Consider the following 25,868-nt stretch of genomic DNA (forward strand, 5'->3'; position numbering starts at 1 on the left):
ACCTTTTCTATTATCATGATTCTTTTTCAAGGAGTTTTTGTTTCAACCGTTGGGACAGATACAAGTCTGACAGACTTAATAGAATGGAGTCTATTTGTGATGATGATAATATTTAAAAAGACAATCGGGCTTCCAGCATGTTGGGATTGAGAAAGTCAGGGACAGCAGGCAAATGAATCATGTAAAACTCCCCAAAGTCGCCCATCTGAGATTCTGACATGTTCTGTGTTGTGTCGCACATCAACATGCGATTGCCACACTTTTCCTTTGTCGCTTGGTGAAGCAATCTGTTATGAGTTGATTTTCACGAAGGAAGGAAAACTGTGTGACACAAGTGAGAAAAAACTGACCACAGGTTTATCTGCCTTCCTTGCATCACTTCCTGAGGCCTCTGATAACCTAGAAAGCGAAGGGAAAACGACATAATGGAAGCAGACCTCACTCACCCTCTTTTCTTCTTCCTCTCACACTTCTTTATGCCTCTTATAGCAACATTTGCAACATAATTTATTGAGACACAGTGTGTGGACATCTTTGTTTTTCACCTGTACTGCATCGTGACCTATTTACTCATTTTACTTTTAAATCATCAACTTGACCTTCAACCTGTTTTATTCAGTGGAGAAGATGACACGGCGTTCTGCTTTCCTGACATGAGGCTGGTTATTAATTTTCAAACCAGAACTTGCAGACAGATCAACTCTGCAGCAGCTCTCACCAACACCACGTGTAAAAAGTGTTCACATGTCCAAGTTTCTATTGTTACGAAGTAATGAGCAGCTATGGCAGCAGAAACCTTTCACAACTGCAGGGAGTGGAGGTCCATCTGCGATGAACACAACATGTTTGGATCTTTCACAAACGTTTTCTGCCTTATGTAACACAAGTTGGGGAAATACAGAAAATTTTTTTTTTTTTTTTGTTATTTGCTCTTCAGCTTCTGTGAGACTATATTTATTTTTCTCTTTGAATGCTTAAACACCTCATTAAAAGTACCAGTTACCTTCGTATTGACTGTTTATTTATTCAGCAGCTGACTTTTAAACGGAGTTAAAGTTAAATTCATGACTGGTTGTAAATTCAGCGGCTGCTGAAGCGGACCTGAGGGTTTCATTAGGATGTGGATGGGGACCCCTGCTGGACATTATGCAGTATTACACCCGTCACTTCTTGGCGACTAGAAATATCCATCCTACACACACTTTAAATTCAAGCATGCATACAGAAAAGCTTCGCAACACAACCCTTAAATACTTTAATTTTCCAATAACAAGCTGGTTATTTATATATACATAGATATATTGTTTTAAAATCAATTCAAAGCGATCATAATAGTTTTTGCAGAAAATTTCGATGTGGAAAAGATTGTTCCTAAATGAGAATTCTCAAAAAGAATTGCTCATATAAAATTTTTAATTGTTTGTAAACACACTCAAAATGAGCATTTAGCATTTAGATTCTGTATTTCTCAGTCAGTTTGGATACCTATGTGCAGCATGTTATATAGTTCCAGATCAAATTAAAAGAGCAGAGGGAAAAAGAAAACAACCTGAAAAAGTATAAATGGAATTTATAGTGGATTAATTAATCTCGTGCACTGCTATTTTTTTTTTTTTTTTCAATTATTGTCAGCTTCGTGTTTGAGGGCTTTTTTTTTTTTTTTTGTAAGTTGCAACCCAGTGGAAAATAGTTCACTCTCCTAACAGTTATATCTACACTCATAATATGAACTAAGACGTTTTAAAGTATGTTTGAGATTATAATTGCGTCCTGGGCCAGACAGCTGTGATTTACACTGTGAGAATGGAAGAACGGTTTGGGAGGCGGTCTCTGTGGAATTTGCATGTTGTGTCCATGAGTTTCCGCCCACAGCTCCAGAACACGCCAATCCTGAACATTCTCCCTGTGAGACAAAAGTGCAGTCAAAAGGTTTTGTGTGGCTGGTTTAGTCTTTACCTAGTTTAGCACTTTTCGGTTAGTTTTCATGTCATTCTTGTTAAATTTTAATCAGTGAACTTCTCCTAAATGTGATGCGAGTAGACTCCATGAATCACACGTTTATCTTTGACAGACTGAACTAACGCCATGAAACCCCAACCCTTCGCTGTATCTGTACTGGTTCATGAAAGACAAAGGCTCAAGGCTTAACGCAACAACTGAGCCATTCTTTGCTGCGCGGTATGTGGCTCCCTGCGCGTCTATAAGGAGCTCCGCTTCTTCGAAGTCATTCAAGACATTCAGCAATGATTTGGTGTGAAGCGCCGAGGTTAAACAGGGAGAACGAGGAGTCAAGGGAGGACTTACTGTCTGAATGAACTCCGCCATGTTGCTGTGGTGATAACGAGGAGATTACATGTTTGAAGGAGCGGTCGGTGTGTCCCTGAACAACAGCAAAGTATTACGTTTCCCTCCGACTCGCCGTGCCTTTATGCACTCGAAGGGGCCTGAGGTTAATCTCCAACATGACTGCGAGTCTCAAACACCTGCGGTGTCAGTTGAGGACTGAAAGTAGAGCGCTCACAAAAGAACTGGCGGTGTGGGTTGTCATATTACATCTTTATTGTTGGTTTAATAGAAAAAAATGTGCCTCTTTTGATACAGATTCAAAATTACGACAAAAAAAAAACAACACAAATATTACATTGATAGATTTTCTAGCAGCATGACTTAATTTCAGATCTTGTGACGCCACTGGCCTTGTTAGATGCAAAACGAATAAAACAGAAGAAAGAGTTATATAAGAAGGTAGAGCAGGTGTAGGAAAGAAAGAAGGTGACAGCTTATAGGAGGTGGAGGGAGGCAACGGCGGTTTCACTGCGGCAACCGCGTGGGAGGTTAAAAAGGGAAAGGGGGCAGCGGAGTAACACGACTCGTATGTCACCATGTAAGGCCGAGGGAAGCCCCGGGCCGAGCGGCGCCGCGGGGCCGCACCGAAATACACACAACAATATATGACCTGAAAAAAAGAGAACGGCAAAGACACAGCTTCTTTTTCCCACCGACGAATGGAGCATTGAAATATTCACACTACTATCAGGTGTGACCAAAAAGAAATGGTTGAAAATTCGACACGATTGATTCAGCAGCAACACACACCCGAGTGTGTTTTAGCTGGGTGGTTCTGCAGATCGCGGCTCAGGTTTTTAAACGTACAGACCTTTAGCTCTCCAAAGTGTTTGTGCGATTTTAAGATGAAGAAAAAAAAAATAAAACTCAGTTTAACAGTACGCAGAGAAGCAGAGAAATGGCACAAAGGAAACAAAGGCCTGCCACTGCAGAAGGTGATTCACCTTTTGACCCCGGTGAAGTAAAATATGACCAACCATGATTCCACAAGGAAATATGACACAAACGTTGTTCATTCACGCAGCACAAACATGTTTAGTTTGGAGCTCTTTTGCACGGTTTGAAAGAAGAGACCGGCGAAACTAAACAGTGCTCTGCGCTAGCTTCATTGTGGTTTTTCTTTCTTTCTTTCTTTTTTTTTTTTATAAATAAACCTCCGCATGTCACAGTCGAGCAGGAGATTTTTAAAAAAGCAAAAACAGAACAGAAGTTAAGAGTTTCCACCATTTTGACAGTGAGGGAAAGCTAGAAGTCCAGCAATTAACAGTTTTTCTAAATGTAAAAATAAAAACGGTACAAAGCATTGAGTAAATCAAGTAGTAGTGTTAGTGTACATACATACATACAGAGTCTGGGTAACATATAAGAGCTTCTACTGTAGTTTCAGCTGCGGCCCGCAGGCTGCAGCTTCTCGTGCTACAGGGGACAAACGCAAACTGGAGAGTCCAAGTGAGCGTCCGTCGTTACGAATCATTTGGGCTTTAAGAAAGTGAAGCGGTCTCAGGAAGCGGACCACCATCCCAGTGATGCTGCATAGATGAAAAGACTTTGGCGAGCCAAGCACTGTTATCAGCAGACACCGTGCAACCGTCCAGGTGTAGTGCATCGTTCTTCATTCATTCAGTTCCTTCACTTGTATAAATTATTCTCAAATCGGAACAGAGGGGGCCGACTCAGCGGCTCTCTTTCCAGTAGTATCACTAGAAAATAACATAAAAACAAGGAAACAAATACGGTTGTTAAAAAAAAAAAAAAAAATACAAATTATGCTGATACATTAAGTATTCTTGACTTAAATCTACAGTAAGCGAATAAAAAGAAGCACCCAGCTGGTTCTGACCAGAAACTGAGTCAGGCCGTCTCAGATTAGAGAAAAAGAATTATCTGAGAAGGTTATTAAGAAAACCTAACAGTCCGTGCTGTTACAGGAAAATAATGAGTACAACAAGAATAGGACTGGATGAAAACAAAAGTCACTCCACAGGCTTTATATTTAGTCTCAAATGTTGTGGTCTGGTTTACAGTGGGCTCTCAGCTTTCACTCAGTATAAGGCAGATTTGTTTACTGCTGTGACTCGGACGTCTCACGCCGAGTTCTTATCTCTTTTTTTTAAAAATCTCTTTTTGTCATATATATTCATATATATAAAATGATATTGATAGTCAGCTGCAAGCTATAAAGGTGAAAACATAGTCAACATAAAAAAAAGTCATCAACACTTATATTCACAGTCAATAAATCAGAAACACTACACTGAGTCTATAAAAAAAAATTTTGTTGAGACAGATAATATTTGTGCACACAAACACAATCAGCCTTTCACAGCTGAAAAGGCTGAGGTCCTCCAATATGGCTGCCAGAGGGCCAAGACCTCTGTAGTAGTTTCCATTCACTCATTCATTTTGCCAAATTGCGAGACTTAACGACGTAGGTCCAGTAACAGTAGACGTGTAACAGAAATATAAATTAGTGCTGCACGACAGCAGGACTTGTATTTCTGTATAAAACTGGCATCTTCACACACGTGTGCAGACGCTATTTACATGATTGATAATCAGCTATTTAAGGCTTTTGGTTTCGGATTACCCATGCAGGTCTGCGCAGAAACCGTCTCCTGCAAGCGTTCCTAACAGAACTGAAACACCTTTTGACATTTTTTTTGGGCAGAAAGAAGTTGATTTATATGAATAAAGGGCTTTTGCTTGCAAGCTGATTCACCGTAATTTTATTAATCTGAAATAAGATTGTGTTAAATTGTTAGCTTATATGGCTGGTAAATGGACAATTCACACAGTCCATACTTTATTTACCACTACCTTTTTTTTTTTTTTTTTTCATCTGCTAGCAAAAGCTATAAGTAGCATCAAAAACTCTTTGCACTGCTCTAATGACATCTGCAATTTGGCTTTCCTACATGCATATATCATCCCATGGATCAACTGCACTGCTTAGTGCCTTTTCTCATCACTTCAGGTAACAGTGTCAGACACTTAAATAACTGCACTTCCTCCATCTCAGACGGGGATAAGGATATTTCATACGTGAGAAGCTATGTGGTCAGGATAATCGCTAAATATGCAGGAAGCGGTAACAAACAACAGGAATGATCGAAAACAACAAACGGATATGAAGGCAAACAAACCCCACCATGCACCAACTGTTCACGTGACTGGAAGTTTGACAATTACACAGTTTTGAGGTACCTAAATAGATACGAGAGCGATTTTGGAAGAAGTGGGGCTAAATTGAAAACACTTGGCAGCTCTGTGTCTTTCAGACTGTAACAAAAAAAAAAAAACAAACACAAAACAAAACAAAAAAAAAGATAAAGTAATGGAGAATGTCGATGTAATGATCTGGATTGTTTAATTACTGAGGTATAACTGCAGGGTTCCCGTTCAGAACTGTTTGTCCTAAAGCGAAAGTCTCCAGAGAGCGACACACAGCAGTGAGGTTTGTGCAGCTTTGAGACTCTGAAGCGTCGTAACACAGAAAGCAGACCGGAGAATGGCGGAGAACGCCAAGAGGAGAACTCACTGAAAGGAGCGCTGGCTGGAAGCCATGGAATCTCCTTCAGCCCAGGTCTCCTCTCCGCTGTTCAGCTATGCATATACCCACACACACACACACACGCTCAGTCTTGTATTTCTATCCTTGTGGGGACCGTCCATTGACTCCCATTCATGTCTAGCCCCTAACCCTGACCCTTACCCTAACCCTAACCCACACCACAACAAAGCCTAACCCTAAAGAAATGTTTTTGCACTTTTACTTTTTTCAGTAACAACAACATGGTCAAGAAAACACTGTTTCTCCTACTTAGGACCGGAAAAAGGTCCCCACAAGGCACGTCGTTCCACGTTTTGCTATCCTTGTGGGGACATTTGGCCCCGACAAGGATAGAAATACAAGAACGCACACACACACACACACACACACACACACACACACACACACACACACACACACACACACACACACACACACACACACACACACACACACACACTACAACTCAAGACAGGCGGTTATTGCAGCTCCACTTCACATCCGTTCATTAAAGTCCAATGTTCCGGAGAATCTGTAATCTAAGAGTGCAGAGGTAACCGGTGCAAACGTTTATGAAACATACCTGTATCTCAAAGTCGTCCGTTTGAGTGAGTTCCCGACACAGTGAGCGTCACCCTCACAACGAGACTAAAACTAAAGCAGCAAAAATGACTGGATGATCTGAGAGATGGCCTGATGAGGGCTCGGCCCGTCTTAATCCCAGCAGTTCCCTCTCGTGAGCAGATTTATTTAGTGTAGTTCCATATTTAGATCACTGTTCCTGGTATCAAAATCCAAAAACGCGCACGCTCTCACTCTTTCACACACATTCTCAAACACACACTCACCTAAAAATTAGGAAACATTTTCCACGGACGATAGAAAAATGCCTTTATGAGGATAATAAAAAAAATCTACGCTATCGATAACCGCCATACTGCATGATCCCAAGTGTCGACCTGAAACTACCACTTCACAACTCCTGCCCTTTCAATATCAAAGCCAGAGAAAGCACAGCGCCGGCGGATTAGTTGTGAGCACCCAGTTAAAAATTTTCATCAGGCCAATAAAAACCGTTGAGTTCATCGATTATAAATAGACATTAAGGCTCCACATGCTCATTAAAAAGAAGAAAAAAAAAAAAACAACCTAGCATCGACTCTAAAGTGTAATCTCCTAAATTCAGCTCACCTCTTTCACTTTTCACTGCATAAGTTAAACACCGGCCACACGCTGCGAAGCCACTGATCTGCCGCAGGAGCTCGGGGCTCGTTGCATGTTAAGCAGCCAGGCGAGCAGGCCGCGAAAAGAAACTGAAGTCACGTGGATGAAGTTTTACGCTCAAGCCACGAGCACTGAACGTCACATTAAGATGATTGTCTGGCGGCTCATCGGACAGATGAATCGTCGGTCACGTGCTGCGACGTTCAGAAGAGTAGAAAAGAGTGGGAATGTTGGGAAACCTGCAAGTGGATGATGACAGATGAGTTGAGTGTTGTAGCGATGACTAAAACTAAATAAATGCTTTTTGTGAAAATAATTAGATGCATGAGGTCCTACATATAGAAATTGTGAATTTATCCCGTCATTAGTTCATCTGAATTGCTCTCTCCCTCTCTCTCTCTCTTTTTTTTTTCAAGCAGCCTCAAAAGCAAGGCTGCACTTTAAATCCGACATGTCTTTGTTGTGTTTATCTCTGGGAAGCATGTGCCCCAGAGTCCCGGCCAACGCAATACGTTTAGCCGACAATATGCTGTGCTTAACTTCCTCAAAGGTTTCCATCGGCTTCCACGCCGCTGTGCCATCTTTTAGTCCTCCCTGCGGCACGCCACTTCCTTCGCATGACAAAAAAAAAAAGCAAAAAACGTCCAACGGGGGTCTGGGACGGGGATAGGTTGAAGTTCAGCCAACAGATGGTTGGTCTGTCCGCGGTGAGGGAGAGGCCCATTCTGAAGGTGCTGGTGGGCAGAATCCCTGCAGAAAACAAACAAACAAGAGATGGGAAAAGTATGACGAGTGTGTGCGTTGTCACCTTCTGCACAAAGCGGGAGAAATGTGAATGTGTGTAACCTTTGCGGGACGTGGCTCAGATGTGCGTCTCCACGTCGGTGTAGCCGGGCAGGATGTCTCCGTTGGAGCAGCTCTTGGCTTCCCCGGCCGACTGGCTGGACGGCAGCATGTGGGCGGTGGTGGACGTGTCCTCCTGCGACGCCCGGCGCTTCTGGAGCCTGCGGTGAATCAGGGGCACGAAGAACAGCACCACGCCCCCCACCATCGGAGGCACCCCCGCCAGGGAGAAGGCCACGGTGTAGTTCCCAAAGTAGCCGTGCAGGAGACCTGCGAGAGGCGGGGAGCGGGACGATCGTTACTCTCCGACAAAACGTGAAACATGTGGCATCGGTTCATCTCCTTCAGAGAAAACAGATGAACACGGAGCAGAGCATGATTTCAGTGTGGAGCTGTTTGGGTTTCTTTTCTCATTGTCCTTAACATGTATGTTGAATGCTAACATTAAAAATATTGAATAAAGGGTATGTAAACAAAAATGAAAAATAAAAAACTTTGCACAATGTAAAAAAAAACGTAGAGCAAAACTACAGAACCTCAACTGTAAAAAGAAGAGCCTGAGAACATAAAGCTCGCCGAGTAAAGTGTTCTTTAACAACTTGACAACACTTTTTATAGTCCACCCATTACAGGCCTGACTGGCTGGGTGGGAACCAGGCCTCTCTGGATTTGTGTCTTTAAATGTTTCTCTTTATAAAGGTGCTGAGATGAAGTTGATTTCATTGTTTAAACTGTACATTAATCATTGCTCTAATACCTTCTTTATGGATTATATAAATCTCCTCTTTTTTGGAGCATCGCAGCATGATGAACACAGAGCTGGAAAATTATCAGCTGCAACACATCCAGTATAATCTACTCATGAAGTGTAGAGTCTTTTGTTTTTCTTCATACACATCAACGATTTGTCGACTCATCTTTAAGAGCACACGACTCCTCGAGCCGCCTCTGGTCTCCACTAGCAGCTGGCTGCGTGCCCTCAGCACTGGAAGCGACCACGGCCGTCGTACCAATGTGGTACACCGTGGCACTTAAACATCACCCCGTCTGCGGCCCGTACGTCCGCATCCTATATTTATCCGCGCGGAGCAAACGCAAACAACATACAGCTCAGTGACAAAGCAAGGTCAACAAGTTTAACAAGCTGAGCTTGTGACAGGAGGAGGAGGAGGAGGGTGGGTGCACTTACAATGTTGCCTCTTACATATGCATTCTTGCTCAGGAACTGTACAGGCTGTACGGAACATGGTGATATAGTGCTAATCGCATTCAGACAAAGGCTCTGCTGATTTTATTTTAGATGGAGTGTAAATATGTGTTTTTTTTAATAGTCATGCAAATAATAGAATATACACTTTGCACTGTAATGGTCCATTTTGTCAAATGTAACTGCACTGAAACCGAAGCCGTTTGCCTTTATACTCAGTCCTTTGATGGAAAATAGGTTGCTATGTGCCAACACGAATAGTGTGATTATTCAGCTGATTACCCTCTTTAAGTTGCATCCCACTGGGACTGGATGCTCCAAACCATATCATATGAGAGAGGTAACATCCACTGACGGAGGCAGATAAGAGCTGTATTAAACAAAGAGGCAGTTTGTCTCTTAATGCTCCACTTCTCCTAAATGTTTTTTCTATCTGACTACAGCATATATTTTTCATTAAACTCGCAGTCATCCGCTCATGTATTACACACAAAGTATAAACTATATTTTGATTTTGGTTCCAACAATTTTCTTAAGAGTTGCAGAATAGCTTTCAGTACATTGAATTCCATCTCTAATAACAAATATCTCTATAGACATTTAAGAAACATGAATTACTTTATACCAATAGAACAGTTTTAAGCACACAGAGCAGGTATGAATGTTCATACGAGAAGCACCAAACATCGAACCTCTGATTTCAGACGACTGCGGCCAAGGCCGAGGGCAGCGATGTGCAGAGCTGAGCGAGTTTGGCAAGAAAGAGCAAAAGAAGGTCTGACTCATAACATTATTGCTCTTATAGAAGCTCCTGTGTGCAGGCCGAGGCCACAAAGGCCGGGAAAAAAGCTGCCAGGAAAGCGAAGTGTCGAGCTGTAAAAGCAGCGCAGTTACATGTGAGAGACAAAAGACATTGTAAAAGGGAGTGTGCAGGTTATCAAATTAGTGCTGGTGTGCACACTCCAGCTACTGAGCGGACCTGAAAGGAAGTGAGTGCTGGGATCTGACTGTGTGTGCTTTTTTTTTTTTTTTTTTTTTTTTTTTTTTTACAGGACACAGGTCCCCAGGGATAACATGCAGCTGGCCACACGCCCAAACATTTATAAATACAATCCTCCACATCTATGTTGCTGCAGTCGGGCCTTCACACTCCTTATAGTTGGAGTTAATTGTTAAGTTCCTTTGTTGGTTCAAATGTAAGCGGCGTCGTCTCTCCGTGTTCTTGGTTGTCCGGGAGAGCAGAGCATTTTATTGTGGCTATAAAATCTCGCCCATCTGTTTTTCTCGGCTAATATCAATCAGCTTTTAGTGCGTCATTACAGCCAGCATCCTGAACTGGCTCGCCGTGAGTTTACATGGCGGCCGTGTTTCTCACCGGCGATGGGCGGTCCCGCCGTCATGGGGAGGGACATGAGGCCCAGAAGGTAGCCGATGGCCTGCGACGCCTGCATGGGGCCGACCAGCTCGAACGCTATGGGAGCCATCATGGTGAGGAAGCAGCCGTCGCACAGTCCCAGGAACACGCACACGGCCACCAGCCCCTCGAACACCGAGCACTGAGGGATCATCATGGACATCAGGCCCAGGGCGATGAAGGACGCCACCTGAAACAGAAGGAGGCGGGATTGATGTCTTGACTGTCTCTATATGCCGTACGTTTCAATTACAGTGAATTAAGTGTCTGGAAGCTGGTTGAGGAGAAATAAATACGTAGTTTGTTCTCTGCTGGCTCGTGTTGTTTTCAGCAAACAGTACCAGCCTGCAGGGTTTTATTGAAAACACTGTTTGTGCAAGTAAACATGCCTTTCACTTACTGTCCAATCTGATTAAATAGATGCTTTGAAGTGCACAAAAGTGCATGAAAGTGCAAAAAATTGTCATGCTAAGAACAAAAAATCCTTAATCAGTTAGGAAGTCAACAGTTTTGTTGCTGCAGTAAAACCTCTAAAATATTTCATACTGCTGCTGAATCTTACAACATTTCATTTAATCATTTGTTTTATGGGCTGAACATGGTATTCATTCCAGTGTTGTGGGTGCCTGTAAAGAGCTGCAGAAGTCACATAAAGCTGCGGTTTTTACGCTCAGCTCTGGTCTCTGGCAAAAAATAAACACCGCGAGCTGAGAAGAGGAATATTGAGTCTTAAAGAGCTGCAAGGTGTAATTTTAAAACCATCTACAGTCACAACCTCTGTAAGAAAAACACAGAATGTTCGATACTGGGTGAAAGTAGAATTTCTTCGTTGTGACAGCACAGCAAATGCTACTGGCCGGGATATATTTTTCTTTACACTCTAAAGCAATAATGTTTCCAATAAAGCTGAAAAAAAATAAAATAAAAATACATCACTGTGCTTATTTTAACAGTCGACCACAACTGTGTCATACATGTACTACATTGCGCTTACATTTCAATTAGTCCGTGACTCAATCCCCCTCCTCTAATGTTAATCATGCTCGATTGCCTACAGAACATGCACAGCGAGTGTGCCGGTTCTGGTCAACACGGCTAATGGATAAGCTGAGTGATTGCATTTAGCAAGAACGACGTGTACAAAAGCAAGAAACAACAAACTCTCTCACCCTTTACATTGCTCTCAGCAGCTGCTCTATTTTCTCAGAACAGACATCCTGAGTCATGTGTACCTGTGGCGATTATGCCACATGATTAAAAAAAAAAAAAGCATCTTCCTGCTAAATTTCACCCAGGCAACACTAAACAGCACTTTGATTAAAATTGTAGGAACGCTCTCATGTTTCACTGTAGTAGTGCTGCCAGCGTGATTTTATAACACATTAAGACTGAGTCCGAAAGGCAGCAGAGAAAATACCTCGGCATAAGTGACATGGGGATGTTTATGTACCGAAATAGTCAAATAAATTAAGTAGGAATGAGTCATCAAAAAGCAAATCTTAATGTGGGGTGAGATATGATTCTTTATTTATATATGGACGATAGGTAGCATAAATTATTGGCTTATCCTCGCATTTTCTGCCCAAGCTGATGTGCGATCTTGGTCTGAAGTGGAGCTTTATGATAAAAAAAATTATAATGATGGAATGATTAAAAAAAATAAATAAATCAAGGGGACAAAAGTGTGGCCGCAGGCAATTTTAGAAATATAAGCCAAGCTGCACACCCACACAACAGTTCGAGTTGCCCAAATTTCTGTGTTCAGTGATTCCTTCACCTGCATGTAGATCTTCTTCAGACCGGGAATGAGGTCTCCGATCTTGCCGAAAACAAGACGTCCCACCCCAGATGAAGCTCCAATGCAAACAAGGAGCACCCACTCCTTCTGAGTCTCCTTGAATTGCTCCTTCACAAAGTAGATCTGGCAGACAGAGAAAAGAAAGACATGATGTTTTCAGCTGGTAACTGTTGTGCCGCTTTAGGAAAACAGAAACTATTTTAATGGGGGGAAAAAAAAAAACCGTGCAACCTCCTGGCGATCCTTTGAACATATTTTTCCTACGGAGTCAATAAACTTTGTGGAATGACAATAACAAAATGTCTTCATCCACAAGCAGCAGGGTAGCAGGGCCCAAAACATATAAGTCAAATCCTCCCACTCTGCTGTGACCCCCCCGAATCAGATCCAAAACATGAAACCACCCTCTGAAGTCTTTCCTGGCCCTTGTGAAATATTTGCTCTGCTTTGAAGGGCTCTACATTCATCAATGGCCATAGATTATGCATGTTTAGGAATACAGAGAGGCCATACAGGAGAGGTTTCCTGAGGTGGTCGAGCCAATACAAAGACCGGGGCTGTGTTTACATCTGGGCCCGAGCCTGAAACAACAGGCCTGACAGAGGGAGGCCGGAGCTGGAACATCCGACATCTGGATAGAGGGAGATCAACTTTACAGCTCAATGCTTCTGCTTTACACTTCATCTTCATCCTTCACTATCGCACTATCTCAAACCAAAGTCGGCCACAGGTCAAGCACAGACTGTGCAGCGTTGTGAATTATAACCACTACAGAAAGCAGAAGTCATTTGGCTTCTAGAGTCACTGCCATGTTATGATCGTCAAATTGTGTAGTTGTCAATTCTTGCAATAAAATACAAGACTGAGGTTATACAAAATCCATGGTCAGATGTTTTTCAAAGGGAGAAAAAAACCCCCCAGCCATTTGGTCTTATAAAAGAAGCCCTCTTTTCACGCTCAGCCCATGGACAGGCTTTGCTGGCTGAGCCAAGGCTCTGGAACAAAAGACAAAATACACCAATCAGGGCTGTCTGGCAGACTGAAGTTACAGCTTTATAGTGGTGTGATCCAATTCAAATCAAGGTGATATGTACAGATTGATAACTAAAGATATTCAAGTGAAATTAAAGGCATCTCTATAGAGTGATATGGTTCTCTTTGAGATCTGATTTTCATTTCTTCTCAAGGGAAAACAAACATTCGATTTCCAAAGCAGAATTGTTACAGGAAAAGATGGAGGAAAACACTGTTCCACACTGTCATCTTCTAAAAACCCGGCAGCCAATAGGCAGCCAGAGCAGTTTTCCTCACAAACCCCATCCTCACACTGAGGAATGAGGAGGATCGAGAGCCGCTGCTGACATGCATTCCATTGTGCTCTTTCTGAGAGGCCCACCGAAATCGAATAATTTCAGTGCAACAACCAGTAAAGTATTCATTTGCATCTCGGCACCTTTTCACTCTTCTGCATTCTTTTTTTAATACTTTCTATTCTTTGGTTTTCAGACACTAATTTTAAGAGCACTTGTGCCTTAAAAGAATACTCTGAAGATTTTGGACCCACGCCCTATCCCTATGATTTACAAAGTGAGATAAGCTCATAAATACCTTTTTTGTGTCCGTTCATCCAGTGCCTGGCTCCCAGCTGTTAGCATCGTAGTTAGCTTAGCTCAACTACGGCAGGTGAGGAGGAGACAGAGCCAGACTGAGAAAGTGGACAAAATACTCCTTCCAGCGGTCCAGGGGACGGCGTATTAGCACGTGAAGTAAATCCGAATGGTTATAAAGCATTTTAAAAGACGTGTTTTCTTTTCAGTCCGTTAAAATAGCGTTTTGACACACACAGATCTGCACAAGCATAGTGCGCTGCGGAAGGATATACCGGTGGACAGCGACTGAGTCTATGCTTCTACTGCTGTGCTCCGGTATATCCTTCCGCGGAGCACTGCGCATGTGCAGGCCTGTGTGGATCAAAACATTATTTTAACGGATTGAAAAGAAAACTCGTCTTTTAAAATGCTTTATAACCATTCGGATTTACTTCACGTGCTAATACGCCGTCCCCTGGACCGCTGGAAGGAGTATTTTGTCCACTTTCTCAGTCTGGCTCTGTCTCCTCTTCACCTGCCGTAGTTGAGCTAAGCTAACTACGATGCTAACAGCTGGGAGCCAGGCACTGGATGAACGGACACAAGAAAGGTATTTATGAGCTTATCTCACTCTGTAAATGATCGGGATAGGGCGTGGGTCCAAAATTTTCAGAGTATTCCTTTAAGCGTTGCTGTCTGAGCCATTTCCAATGGAATTCTGTTCATGTGTGCACCTGTGGTGTGTGTTCTGAATGGCAATAAAGATCTATGTGTGTATCTATCTCACTGAATTTAGTAAAAACACACAATGAATCAACCCAGTGCTCTTACCAGATGGACATACGGCACAAAGTAGCCTAAAACAGCCGTGGCGACTCCAAACGCCCACACCCGGTACGTCACGATGTGAAACACACGCAGGTTGAAGTACTTCCGGACCGTGACGATGGCCCGGTTCCACTTGCTCCCACCCTGTGCGGTGGCCTGAGTCTGGGATTCGCCACATCCGGGACTCATGCCGGGCGGCCCCATGCCCCGTCCGGCAGGGAGCAAAGGTTTAAACGTGAGCGCCAACAGGGCCTGGACCAGCATGAAGAGGCTGAGGATCTGGAAGGTTCTGCTGAGACCCAAAGGTTCCACCACCTTCTTGAGGAAAACCGGGAGTCCCATGGAAAAGAGGCTGGCGCCGGCAGTCACCACACCGTTGGCCAAGCCCAGGCGCCGGCGAAAGTAGTGGCCAAGGATGACCAACGACGGTTGAAAGGCAAAGGAGGAGCCGCAGCCGAACAACACACCGTATGTGAAGTAGCGGAGCACTAAAGAGCTGCAAACGAAGCGAAAAAAAGAGTAAAGAGAGAGAAAGACTGAATTAAGGGTCAGTTAAAAAAGATTGCTACATAAATTGTTGAATATCATTTATGCTATGATGTTTATAACAAAAGCTTCATTACACATACTTATAGCAAATATCCACGAGTTATGATAACGGTGACTGACATGGACACATGCTGCAGTGTGAAGAACTGTGCTTATCAGATCTAGCAGTTGAAAGACAGCATTCAAGAATTTCACCATCTGTAGTGACGGTGCGTTGCAGATACTTCCGCCACTCACTTTTTCATTACAAAAGATCTAAATCTGCTACATTAACTTCGTTAAGATGAGCTCAACACACAGTGGTGTGGTGTTAAGTACCAATCCCTGCAGTGAGAAGGTCCCTGGATCCAGTGTGGATTGGGACTGTGGGCTATCTGTGTGGAGTTTGCATTTTCAGGGATTTTTCTTGAGGTACTCTAACAGTCCAAAAACATGAATTAAGGGCTACATGGTGATTCTAAATACCCAACAGGTGTGAATGTGAGTGACACAGCAACTGAATCTGTGGGGATAGACAATGCTTTTCCATAGATTTCTGTCCGAATGCAGATAAATGGAGAAAAGTTCCATTGTTCTCCGTTTGATCCTGATGGTGTTGTTCACACACAGGGAGTCTTTTGCAAGCAATCCACTCGATACCATGTCTTACTTTGCAAACGACGTAGTGAGCAGCCCTATAAAAGCCAGAGTGGCCCCACTGACAGCCGTCTTCCTGCAGCCGAAGTGGTCGGTGAACATGCTGACCACGGGCGAGCAGAAGAAGATCATGCCCATGGCCAGGGCGCCGACCCAGGCTGCAGAGGAGAGAGAGTTCATCATCAGTCACAGAAATATACTGCAAGCTATAAAAGAAGGACAACACAATATTTTATTTGATTTACAGATATGAGTTCCCATAACATGGATTACCCCCGCTGCTATAAATCCACATATAGACCTACAGGATATTATGTTATCATTGACATTGAAACTATTACGTTTCTCTTTCCACAGAAGAAACCCGGCCTGTTCTGCCATGAAACTCTTGTCACACATCGTAAAACTGAAATATTTATCTAACAGAAGCTTTATTATACTGAGAGTGAAGAAACAACTATACTGCATGTACTACTAAGAAAATGCCTGTAATGATTATCCTGCAGTCTGTTCATTCTCAGGGCTTTTCTACAGTAGTGTGAAGAGCACTGAGACACAGGGCTGTTGTATTGATCTGATTATACTTTGGACACTGAATCAGACTCAGTTTTGTTAATACCTAAGTAGAAATTAAAAGGATGCCAAAGCATGCATCCTTTAACTATAGTTCAGCCACATTTCTTTGATGGTTTGCCATGAGTGCCAACTGGGATTGCAGAGCAGGCCACAGTCAAAGGTAAATGTGGACTTCATGTTACATCTTGTCCTTTCAGTGCCCTGTAGGCAAAGCTTAACACACTTACAACCTCAACGCTTCAATGCCATAGTAATGTCACGTTTGCAGAAGCTTTGAAGCCTCTCAACAACTGAAAAAAAAAAAAAAAAATTCTGTTGTGAAGATAATGTGATTTTGTTATCAGTAGTTGTTACTCTTCTCCTGACTCGTCACTTAGTTCATGTAGACAGACACACTTCACTGGATTTCCCACCAGGCGTTTGACAGAGTGAGTGAAAGTGGATCATTGCGGTACGTGGTGGAATATTCAGGTACTGTTAAAACATGACAAGTCAGAACTGGGCAGCGGAGACACAGTGTACCCTGGAGCACAAACAACCCCCGTCTGGGTCAAACAGCCAAGAGACCAAAGGTACCTTTAAAGTCTACCACCGCGTCTCGCCCGTAGGTCACTCTTAATCCAACAGCTCAGCGAAAATGAGACTGGAAAGGCTGAAATGCGTGGTTGGACTAAATTTATTTGGAGGAAGCCCCCGTGAGCTCTGCAATGCTACTGTTGAACAACAGGACGAACAAAAGTGTTTGCCGTGGAGATTAACATTCTGTTCTATATATGTATACATTTTCTGGTACATGCAGTACAATACAAAGCCAAATATTGAATAGTGCGAGGGGTGGGACAGCACCCCAGTCTTCCTATGGTTTATTTGTCTAAACGGAACATGAGGAGGGAAACACACGTGTGGTATGAACTCCGTGAACTCCGTTTTTTATAGCTTTCACCTAAAGGCGCGACGTCCGCAGAAAGTATGCCACTCGTCTTCGCAAAGCTTCTTCACTTTTTGGTTTCAACTGGTTTAACTCTCTAAACACTTTTCCATCACAATTTAAAATAAAACACAATGAAATTGTTGGGGTTTTTTTCTGTAAATCTGCCTTGAGTGACTGTGTTGTATTTGGCACGATAGAAAGAAAATTGAGTTAAAAACACTGTCTATTGGGACATGTGTTTATTGGGCTGTGGCGCTCTGGTGCCTGGAATCTCTGAAATAATGGCAACAGCTTTGACTGCAGCGACTTCTGGGATTACTTTTACCATCACCGGTATTTTTCCAGCCTCTCATGTTCTCTCTTATTGATGCAGCGCCTACATGAGACCACACCGTCTCCCACCAGAAAAGCCTTCCTGCGCTCCGTCCATTACCACATGTCCAGAGGGTTTGTCTGGAAAGGCCACAGGCTCTTAGCTCGCTCTCCCGCTCGTCAATGCGGTCTGTCCTACATGAACTCGTGCTACGCGTCCCGCCGAGCATGACCTCACCTTCTGATTCCTGCACTTTGGGAGTTCATCAGTGAAAATCTTATTTCTGCGCACGCAGCTGTAGAACGTATCGCAGCGGATCAAGTATTCCGGGCCGGTGTTATGAGCTCCGGATCAGAACCGCATGTTCCTCCAGTGCAGTTGACTTTATATAGACTTGAATTTCATGTGCACTGGACTGCCCTTTGGTGAAGTACATGCTGGATGCTGCTCTGCAGAGTAGGGCACATTATCGAGCTGAATAGCTGAAGAAATAGGTTTGAAGGAGGAATGACAGCATCCAAGGATAAGAGGCAGAAGCTTTCACGTAAAGCTCTGAGGTTTTATAATAACCTAAGTATCTCCATACTTGACTGAATCAATAAATAAGATGAGGTCTGATTTAAGGTTCAAAGTACAGTCAGAGGATCAATGGAACAGATTTGAGTCTCATTACTTCACTGTGTCCTCTGTATTTTGGCAAAACTCCCCCCTTTTCCGCTGGCCCCGACACAAAAAAGGTCTGAATGGGCCGAGTGAAGTGGACTCATTAGAGGGGATTAGGTCTAAACACTTTCAGACAAAAGGAAAAGAGCACGGTGAAGGCGAGAGAACCAAAATGAAAGGGATGGATGTGTATGTGGGCAGCAGTAGTTAGAGGGCTAAACAAACCTCCCTCTCTTTGTGTGATAGATGCAGCTTGACAGCGCGAAACTGAGAGAGAGACAGAGAGAGACAGAGAGAGAGAGATCCATGTGGATACTTAAAAAAAAAAAACCCAACATCTTGTGACACAAAATATTGCTGATGTCTAGACTTGTAGTTCATCAGCAGATTCTGCCTCCAAATATGCAAAACAATACAATAAAGCAATTTATTAATGTATTGCCACATTATTGTACAGTATTGACAAAATAGTTACTCACGTCATTGATTGCTACACTGGTTAAATGCGTGTTCTTTGCATACATTTAAAAGGAGCTGCTTGAAAGCCTCACTAAGAAGGAACAACACTGACAATAGTATCATGCATTCGAATCACTCGATCACACTTTTTTTTTTTTTTATTTACACCAGACAGTGTACTTGTTAAGATGTATTGGTGCTGACTTTAAATTAAATGTTTTGTGAGGCACCAACAAAATCTAATTCACATCCTCTTTATCAGATCTGAGCAGGGCCAAGCCGCTCAGAGAGATGCCCGGCGGTGCACAGGAAACTATATCAGTCACCCTTACGTCACAAATGTTGTTTTCTCCTATACCCAGTGTGGCAAAGTAATAAAAAATGTGTCACTATCGAAATGTTTTCCCACAAAACTGAGGCCAGTGCAGATACAACAGGAAACATGTCTTCTGCCACACAATACAACAGAGTGTGTATGGAAATATCTTGGGTCCTCGCTGTTTAAGCAAACAATGGCCATGTAGATTTTTGAACTATTTAAGGAAACAAGGACATACAGGACTGTATTCCTGACGTGGACATCACTCCTCAAGGCCATATGGAATACCCTTAGCAGATGCTGCTGTTGGACAATGCAGTGGGATGTAAAGGGCACTTGGCTCGGAAAAGCACTAATATGAAAGACTTAAACAGATATTATTAGCCTTGACATGGAAATGTTGGCTTCCATTATGTGAACATAGAATATTTCATGACCAAAAATCACAATTTCTATGGGAAATATTCTCCAAATTGGAGCAATATCTCAATGATTAGCTGGACACTTTGAGCTGCTCTGTGCTCCTGTTCATTCTGTGACCATGTTGGACATTTGTTTGACAGAATATCGGTCATTCGCACTTCTTTTAAGCGCACGGTGCTCATGCTCATGCTGTTATATAAAATTAATTTCATATTTCTAAGCTACATCTACCAATAGCAATAAGTGATCTAACTAAATGGAAAGCATGTTTGGAAATACATGTGGTCAGCATGACTTGACATGTGAATCTCGACTCTCATCGATCAGCAAATAGTTGAAAAGAGTACAAAGTTAAAAATTATCGTGACTATCCCAATAATGGCTACCATAACAAAGGGTTGGCTTAAGCATTCCCAGACTGCATCAACCAGCAAGTAGTCAGCTTAGCATTCACTCTCACCACGACTTAAAGAGTCTTTCATGAAAGCTCCTGCCACTGGCATGTCTGCATAATTTAATGTTCAGTACAGTTCTGACTGTGAAATGTGTTTACCAGCAGTGATTTTGTTGGCTTTTTTAATCTTATCATTCTTAATTCCTCACTGGGTCATATTGAACTAATGCATTCGGCTGTCAAGGGAACTGTTCTCCCCGCCGTGAGTCCACCGCAAGGACACAGCAGATCCTACTGAGGAACACACTCAACCTTATTCAGGCCATATTCAAGAAGAGTGAAGAAAGAAGTGAATAAAGTAATTAGAATGAAAGGGTTATATCTTGTCAACAGTCAACAAAATAGTGATACACAAGTTACAGCTGTGTGCGTGTGCGTGTGTGTTGTGGTTGTAATGCATCAGTATCCAAAGTTTTACTCAGAACACTCATTGTCAAAAATAAACATTTTCAAAAACCTGTCAGATTGCATGCCATGTTAGAAATCCCCAGAATTAGGATGTAATAGGAAAAACATTTCTTGTGGTTATGAAAAGGTCGACTCTCTCAGTTCGCACTGTCATCTGGAAAGGTTATTTTATTTTCTCCTTCTCTTCCATCTGCTTGAAAGCCCATATAGTAAGTGGGTATGTGTTTGGTGTTGAAATGAACCCACATTTGGGGTCATTCACCAGCCAAGTATTTAAGATGCAAACCACACGGGGTGAAAGACTGAAAACCTGCGAACATAAACCTCATGCAGACCGAACGTCTTGACATGACAGCTATCTCTCAGCGTGCTGTGCCATTACAGACAATGAGCTACAATTAAAGAACAATTAATGCAACACAAAAAAAACACTAATCCGCTTTTCTTTTCACCCCAGGTTTTCTTGTCTTTGTGTAGCTGGCTGTGTGTGGAGCCTCTGAAGACTGATCCAACCTGAACCTGTTCCCCTGCCCTCTGGAATGCCAAAAATGCCACACTGCACCTTCGTCTGCCAGCATGGGATTTGAGGCTGGCGAGAAGATGCTGGAGAAATCTCTGGGAGTACGGCGGAGCGCTGCATGAGCGATTAAACTCAAGATACTCTGTTGATCGCTTTCATTATGTGTCGAAGCCAAAAAAAAGATAGATCAAGGTCACACAATGAGGACAGCAGTCTAATCAAACAGGTAAATCAATAATTGCAGCATAACCTTAACTTTGACCAATATTGCAACATTTGGAGCACACTTGTCGGGATTTGACCCTGCGGTTAAATGTGTGTTTACCACGGGCAATTTTGGAATATATACTGTATAATTTAGTGTGTGTGAGTGGAAAAGTGTGGCACATATGTTATGAAAATGTACTTGTGATATATGCATGGCTTATCAACATTTTCCATGTCATTGCAACCTTTCATGGGAAACTTCAATGCATAAGTATTGCGAAATGGCCCTTTTAGTGCTCCAGCAACACTTCAAAAACTGCTGTTTTAGACAGCGTAATGAAAGTTTAAAAAAATGTATCCAGACTGAATCTGATCTTCCTCTGTGCTGAATTCTATTCTACATTTAGACGCAATCAGGACACAATGTGCTTCAATGAGCTCCTGTTTTTAGTCTCATTACAATGTCCCCCGCTGTTCTGTCTCACACATGCTGCATGTAGACAGAAAGCATTTCAGGCATCAGATGAAAAATTAATCCCTCACTCACTCAGTCCCTTTCTTCTGTCCCTTCACACAGTCCCAGGTTTGCAAACCCAGCTGCAGCCGACGGTGCTGCATTCTGAACTTCTCTCCCACGTCTCGCTGTTCCCGAGCGCGGTGGTCCCATGTCGCCGCACAAGGAGCCGCTCGCTGCTCCCTGAATGCAAATACAGCGCTGCTCTTTGTTCCGAATTTTTGAAAGAATGCAGTGCTGGACGCTCCATGCACACCGCATATCCACATTTTTATCATGTGTGACCGTTTCAAGAAACACCATGCTGTGATCGCTTAAGGAAGCAACACCATCTGTGAATCATGATCCACTCACCTCTGCTTTAATGCATTCTTTTATTCCTAAATGGGAAAAAGGCAGATCTAACCCCCCACCGTGGTATTGAAGGGGCATTTTGAAAATCTCTTGTTTACCCCTGAAGGCTTAATAAATAACTACAGAAATGAGCTCAGCAACGCCTAATGGTAATCTTGAAGTGATATTTAACCGTTCCCAGTCTTTCTGTATTACCCACTCTCCCTGTGGTCTCACACTTTACAGCCAGTGGAGCTGCGTTTTTAAATAGTTTATACAACTGAGTGCATTTAACTTCTTCTTACAAACCCCTGAGACTGGATCGTTCAAATACAGCCTGTCTAACATCTTCTAATTGAGCTGTTTCCCAATGTTTCCCTCTGCTGCTGAGAAGGAAGATCAGATCACTTAATCTGTTCACATCAGAGAGCACTCCGAGAGTTAAATCCAAAAACACAGCTGGATAGAAAATCCTTCACAAGTCCAAAAACAGGGGAAAGAGATGAGGGAACCTGTTGACGACGGCCCTTTGTGGATGCAGCATGTCAGGGATAAGTCTGCTTTCAAACGACTCCTAAAACGCAACAAAAATTGAAACTGTGCCTTCCAGAGCAAACTGATGCACAATTACCATGCTTTGTGACACAAAAATCCTGAAAGTAATGCAGTGCCTGCAGACACAGAAATGGATTTTCTGCAGACTATCTTTGACAAGGTGCAAGATTCCACTAAAGATATTACCCCGAGCGTACATAAACAGATGAAAACTGGCTTTCCGTTTGCTTAGTCTTTCTCTCTGTCTATATGCTAGTAATAATAATAATAATAATAATGATAAAAGGAACAAATCTTCCTGGAAAAGTCCTTTAACTATATTCCATTTACACATTAAAATTCTAACCTGTACTGGTGATTGTGAAGCTAAATACAAACTTAATTAAAAAAAATGTGGCCTCCCTTTGGGGTCAGATCATAAAAAGATTTCCACTGAAATGTGAAAGGATCATAAAATGGAAGCATTCCCAATTTTGTATCTGAGGAAAGAAGAAGGAAGTCCTGTAATTATTAATTAGCTCGGGAGCTTATAACAGGATTAAAACTGCCAGAACCAAGCAGCCAAGTTTGTGAATTTTAGCACCATTTTAGGAGAAAATCTTCAGTAATCCAAACCGCAGTTTCTCCTCTGACACTGATCAAATTTTTCTTTTTTCCAACAAGCAGAAAATAATCCTTTTATTAAAAAAAGAACTGATGAACCATGTGCAAATTCAAATATTGATAGATCTCTGGATTTCAGTCCTCTGGAGACAGATTTTTCTGCAAAAACAAATCTAAAATGTCACATTCCTGGAAAGCAACATCCTATTTCCCTTCCTCCTTTCTGTCCAGCCTTCCCCACTGCCTTATAACTGTATGTCAAGTGGGGCAAGCAGGAGAAAAATAATGACATAATCCTTAAATCTACTGGTGAAACCTCGTGACAGAACCCTACAGAGTAATTTGAGAAAACGCTTGAATTGCTAACGGAACCAGAATCAATGGCCAACAGCAGTTTTATTGTAATACAGTTCCTGGAATTAATGCGTCACTGGGCCTTTCAACTTTTGTTAGACACTGTATGTGGGAGTAACAAACAAATCTCCAATCAAACATTAAGTTTTTGTTTTGTTGTCACATGCTCCACATCCTCTGTTCAACTCTCATCTGAAAAAAGTAATAAACCCAAAATTGGATATGTGGCATTGTTTTATGAGGGGGTAATGCCTTTTAAGTACTCTCCAACTTGATGTCCTTTGGGGAAAAGACCTCATCAAAGGTCTCTTTGTTACTAACTCTAACACATTTGCTGCAGTGTTGGTGGTTGAACATCCAAGGAGTAATCTCTGAACACTCATAAACTCACTCAAAATAACATGCGCCTCTTAAATGTATGGGAGAAGCACATGTGTCATCTAATACTAGGTTCACTGCACCAATTTAAGAACTCGGAGCAGACACACACGTGCACTATGCGACGACACACACCTCACTAAAGAAGTCTGTGCACGAACTGAAAAATCCAGCGTGTTTTTCTTTGTCCTGGTGTTCCTTTAAATGACAGCATAAACCAAGCCTGCATCCTGAAGTGACTCCATCCGCATCCACCAGTTGATGTGCTGCCTGATCTGGGCTCACCTGACCAGCCAGTCTGTCTCGTACTCACCCACTTTGAACTGAGACGTCTGGTCGTCTGGGTCCGTGTGTTCCTTCACCAGCATTATGTGCAGGATGCCGAAAGAGTTTTGGATGCCGAAGATGGACCCGTTGCACCAGGTAGCAGCGAAAACCACCATCCAGCCGAAGCCTCCCTCCGGAGGGGCGAATCCGCCCCCGTGGCCGTGATTCTGCGCCTGCAGCCCAGCCTCGGAGTCGGAAGCTGGGGGGAGAGTCGACTTGCAGCCAGCCTCGATCAGCCGCACGTCGCTGTCTTCCTTCGAGATTTTCCCCTCGCCGTCCGCCCCGTGTTCATCTTTGTTCCCGTCGGAGTCTCGGGGAGCATCTTTCTGCTCCATGTGGGGATCCGCAGCGGGCTGCTCCGTCTGGGACACTCCGCCGGACGGCTGCGCCGGGCTGTCTAGACCGTTGATCCCCATGCTGTCTGGCGCGCTGGAGAGGTTACTGCGGGCTCTCGGCGCACATGCATGGGATATAGGTCACTGACATAAGAGCGCCGATTTTAATGGCAGGTTCGATTGGCTATGGATCTGTCAAAACGCGCAAAACAGACGGGTTCCTTCACAGGCGAGACGAGCCACCTACACGCCGCGCGCGTAGACAAAGTCTGAGCGTCAACTTCTGTGAATAAAGCTGCGCGCGTTACATGTGTGCGTGTGTGAGACTGTTTACTAGCAGGCGCGACACACTCCTTTCTTCGTAATGCTGGCGACGCAAACTGCCCGTAAAGACTCACAACCACGCGTTTACTTCCCCCGGCTCCTCGGTGCCAAATATCACGGATCAGCCTGAGAAAGCGTCCGCTCCGCCTCGGCGTCGCGAGCCGTCCTGTCAACGCAGCCCGCAAAAAGTCCGCAACACCTCCCGTTGTTAAAAACAGTGATTAGGCGCTCCTCCTCCCGCATGTAACATCTCACCGCGCTGGAAACATAACATAAGTAGGCCTGAGCGGGTCCCGTGGGCAGTCTCCGTTTCGTTAACTGTCAACAAAGCCCCGGTCGTCATTCAGCCGCTCGCCCCCGCCTCCTCCGGCAGGCCAATGGACGGCTGGAGCCGAGCGAGCGGCGGTGGGGAAGCGAGTCGGAGCTTCGTGTCATCTTACGGAAAGACCCGAGTGTGACCCGAATGCGACTGGGCGAATAACAACATCCTGTAGTTAGAGCAGACATCCGCCGCTGCGTTTCCTACGACTGAGAAGAAAGAGCACCCGCTGTCTGTACACTACTGCTACTCCAAAATAAACAAATAAAAAAAATACATACATACATACATACATACATACATACATACATACATACATACATACATTTATCCAGCAATTTTTGAGAACACAATGTCATTACCACAGGATAAGAAGAAGACGCCCATAAAATGATTTGCTTAAAATGACTATTTAAGCACTCAATTAAACCCATCTGGTGTAAACCTGCAAATTAAAACTACCCCGAACAGAAAAGCCTCTATAAGTTATAAATAAAATGATGTCATGATTTGTAATATTTTATTAGGGGGCTTTTGTGAAATGTTTGGCTACTTAACTTTCTGGTACT

The 25,868-nt window shown here is 43.2% G+C and overlaps 1 protein-coding gene across 2 annotated transcripts; it reads right to left on the bottom strand.

The window, feature by feature from the left end:
* Window positions 1–7,589: 7,589 nt before the first annotated feature.
* Window positions 7,590–25,323, bottom strand: slc16a2 (solute carrier family 16 member 2). 2 transcript variants are annotated; one of them, XM_030109103.1, is made up of 7 exons: window positions 24,308–25,323; window positions 15,998–16,142; window positions 14,803–15,295; window positions 12,362–12,505; window positions 10,546–10,774; window positions 7,967–8,233; window positions 7,590–7,870 (listed from the first exon to the last, which is right to left on the bottom strand). In XM_030109103.1, the coding sequence occupies exons 1-6, from the start codon at window positions 24,735–24,737 to the stop codon at window positions 7,983–7,985; spliced, it is 1,692 nt and encodes a 563-aa protein (XP_029964963.1). In that variant the 5' UTR covers window positions 24,738–25,323; the 3' UTR covers window positions 7,590–7,870; window positions 7,967–7,982. The 2 variants fall into 2 exon arrangements, with proteins under 2 accessions (XP_029964963.1, XP_029964953.1); XM_030109093.1 differs by having other exon boundaries at window positions 7,848–7,873; window positions 7,961–8,233; window positions 24,308–24,737.
* Between the last annotated feature and the right edge of the window lie 545 nt (window positions 25,324–25,868).

The sequence above is a fragment of the Salarias fasciatus genome, chromosome 2 (genome assembly GCF_902148845.1).
Source record: "Salarias fasciatus chromosome 2, fSalaFa1.1, whole genome shotgun sequence".
In the NCBI taxonomy this organism is placed as follows: Eukaryota; Metazoa; Chordata; class Actinopteri; order Blenniiformes; family Blenniidae; genus Salarias; species Salarias fasciatus.